At 40.4% G+C, this 3339-nt stretch overlaps 1 protein-coding gene across 1 annotated transcript; it reads left to right on the top strand.

Moving 5' to 3' along the window:
• Positions 1 to 305: 305 nt before the first annotated feature.
• On the top strand, positions 306 to 1269 carry PRPS1L1 (phosphoribosyl pyrophosphate synthetase 1 like 1). Its single transcript, XM_024738463.1, is given in 6 exon segments — positions 306 to 440; positions 442 to 470; positions 472 to 602; positions 605 to 698; positions 700 to 962; positions 965 to 1269. Coding segments are annotated over 6 exon segments (939 nt in total). The 5' UTR covers positions 306 to 323.
• Positions 1270 to 3339: the final 2070 nt, after the last annotated feature.

Below are 3339 nucleotides of genomic sequence, written 5' to 3'. Positions count from 1 at the left end.
TGTGGGATCCTCCCGGACCGGGGCACGAACCCGTGTTCCCTGCATCGGCAGGCGGACTCTCAACCACTGCACTACTAGGGAAGCCCAAGACTTGATTCTTTAGTTTAGAAGCGTGAACTGGGTGCCAAGAAGGAATTTTTTTTTTTGAAGACCCAGAAGGCAGTTTAGAGCGGCGCACATCCGGAAGAGACCGGAACAGCTGAGTAACAACCGGAGCTCTTGCGCCTGTCTAGGAGCTGGAATAGTCTGTGGTCTGACCCCTGTTCCTTTCTCAACTGCCGGGGTGATCACCGGACGTAGAGAGCCTAGGGCAGTTGACCAAAATGCCAAATATCAAAATCTTCAGCGGCAGCTCCCGCCAGGACTTATCCCAGAAAACTGCCGACCGATTGGGCCAGGAGCTGGGCAAGGTGGCGACTAAGAAATTCAGCAACCAGGAAGACCAGCGTGGAAATAGGCGAGAGTGTGAGGGGATGTCCACATATTGCAGAGTGGTTGTGGCGAAATCAACGACAATCGAATGGAGCTTTTGATCATGATTAATGCCTGCAAGATTGCTCCAACCAGCCGAGTTACTGCAGTCATCCCGTGCTTCCCCTGTGCCCGCAGGATAAGGAGGATAAGAGCCGAGCTGCAATCTCCGCCAAACTTGTAAATACGCTGTCTATAGCAGGTGCAGATCATATCATCACGATGGACCAACGCTTCTCAAATTCAAGGCTTTTTTGATATCCCAGTAGACAATTTGTATGCAGATCCAGCTGTCCTGAAGTGGATAAAGGAGAATATCTCTGAGTGGAGGAACGGCACAATTGTCTCTCCAGATGCTGGTGGAGCTAAGAGAGTGACCTCCGTTGCAGAAAGACTGAATGTGGACTTTGCCTTGATTCACAAAGAACCGAAGAAGGCCAATGAAGTGGACCGAATGGTACTAGTGGGATATGTGAAGGATTGTGTGGCTATCCTGTGGATGACATGGCTGACCCTTGTGATACAATCTGCCATGCAGCTGACAAACTTTTCTCAGCTGGAGCCACCAGAGTTTATGTGATCTTGACTCATGGAATCTTTTCTGGCCCGGCCATTACTCACATCAACAGTGCAGGCTTTGAAGCAGTAGTAGTCACCAATACCATACCTTAGGAGGATAAGGTGAAGCATTGCTCCAAAATACGGGTGATCGACATCTCCATGATCCTTGCCGAAGCCATCAGAAGAACTCACAATGGGGAATCTGTCTCCTACCTGTTCAGCCATGTCCCGTTGTGATAGAATAACGTTGGGGTTGTTGTATTTTAAATAAAATAAGATAAAATAAAAATATACCCTGACCGTTGGTTTCCCTTGGTGTTTGATGAAAAGTTCGGCAGAAGACCCTGTTTGTTCCAGCGTGGCTTTCTACATCCCACATCATGTATATTAGATGCTTATTTTAGATTGGAGAAAGACAGATTAAGAATAATTGCTGGAATATCCTATCTGGGTTGTCTCATTCTGGTTTCTTTGATGATTTTGTGAGCCTTGCAGCTGTAACTACAGTTCAGCTGCTGACTTCAGACTTTGAAGGTGTTGTGTGGAGTTGAATAAAATTAATTGGGGAAACTTAGACTACTTTATATGTGAATGCTTCAGGGTTCACTTTGTTCAGAGCAACTAAAAATGCAACCAACCCAATCCACCACCACCACATCTCAATCCCACCAACCCCCTCTTATTCCCTGTATTCCCCTCCCCTCTTCCCCATTTGTCACAAGTTCTCCAAGATCCATGCTAAATTAATCGAGTCCTGTGCAACCCAAACCTAGTTCACGTGGTTGCTGAGCCATCTGCAAGGCAAGAGCAGCAGCTTTCAGCTTGAACAGCCATTGGGTAGGATTATGAGAAAAGGCTGCAAAGTGTAGCAAATGCTTCACGAGAGGAAGAAGATAAATCTGTCACCATCTGTTTGGAGATTACATGTTTTGGATTCTCCAGTGTACCTGTTCTTTTTGATTTAGTTTTACTTCTAACCATCTTGACATTTTCCTGGTCAAACATCCTGTTGGATCCAAATTATCAGTGTACCAGTCTTCTGGAAAGCAAATCCACTTCCTGCTATATAGTCTAAAATTTTCATCAGATGTTTTTGCTGTAGCTTAATCTTAGCCTGCTACTGCCATGGTAGTAGATTTTAGGTGGTGTTGTAGTACCTTTTGATTAAGCATTTCATTTCAATCTTTCTTCCTTCCCTGTCAGATGACTTCAGATTTATATTTTAAAACTTATGTTATTGTCTCTTGTAGGGAAAACCAATAAAAAGTCTGCATGTATGTGAGAAAAAGTCCACATTAAGATATATCCTGAAATTTCTGATTTCCAAGAAAATTCAGACAGGCCCTAAAAGTTTCTGAAAGGTAAAATGTAAGATAGTTCTAAAGAAATAATATTCAGTTGCTGTCAGAATTCTCATTTGATCTCTCAGGTAATAAGCAAAATGGAACAATATTTTTGCAGTTCTAAAGGAATACTCCTTTTAACTTAAATTTGTGTGCTTAGCCAAACTATTATTTAAGTTTGAGGACAAAATTAAGGCATTTTTATATATTAAAAGACTCAGAAATTTTACCACCATGAATGCTTCCTGAAAGTATCACTTGAGGATACTGAAAACAACAAGTATGTACAACTAGGAGGAACACATGGAATGAAAGAGATAATGGTGAGCAAAGAAAGAAGTGAAACTGATAAAATTTTTTGTGAAATTATTATGAATATTATCACAATTATTAAGATAAAATCCACATAAAAATTGAGCCACAATGTAAAGCAAATTATTTTAAAATCTGTAATAAAATAGTTTAAAATATTTTTAATTTAAAATAGTTTTTTTTCCTAAGTATCTTCATATACATGTTCATCAATCAGATAACAGTGATGCTTATAATGTGCTTCTTAATGTCAGTTGTCATTTATCAATATCTAGCTCCTTGATGATCTTAACTTTCTGCTTTCTTGACTATATCCTGGAAAGCACTTCCAGCCTCCTTAAAACTTCCACTTTAAGCACCATTATAACATTATAACCTTGTTTATATGAAGCATATCCAATGTTACTTTTACACATACAAGCAGTCATTTTGGACAAACTGTTCTCAGAATACAAAATAGATGAAAGAGGCCATACCATAGTAAATACCACATACTGCAGAATATATTCACCCCATGGTTAGCAAAGTAGCAGTTTCCATAGCTGAAAGCGATAGTGTGCTTATGCCTATTGACCAAAAACTGTTTTAAACACTCAATAGTATTACATACCAGCTCATATATATGATAAAACTGGCATATCATGTCATTGGA

Source organism: Neophocaena asiaeorientalis, unplaced genomic scaffold, assembly GCF_003031525.2.
Source record: "Neophocaena asiaeorientalis asiaeorientalis breed wild unplaced genomic scaffold, Neophocaena_asiaeorientalis_V1.1 scaffold89, whole genome shotgun sequence".
NCBI classification, from domain to species: Eukaryota; Metazoa; Chordata; class Mammalia; order Artiodactyla; family Phocoenidae; genus Neophocaena; species Neophocaena asiaeorientalis.
The sequence above is the reverse complement of the archived record's forward strand: the minus strand, read 5'-3'. Positions and strand labels throughout refer to the sequence as shown.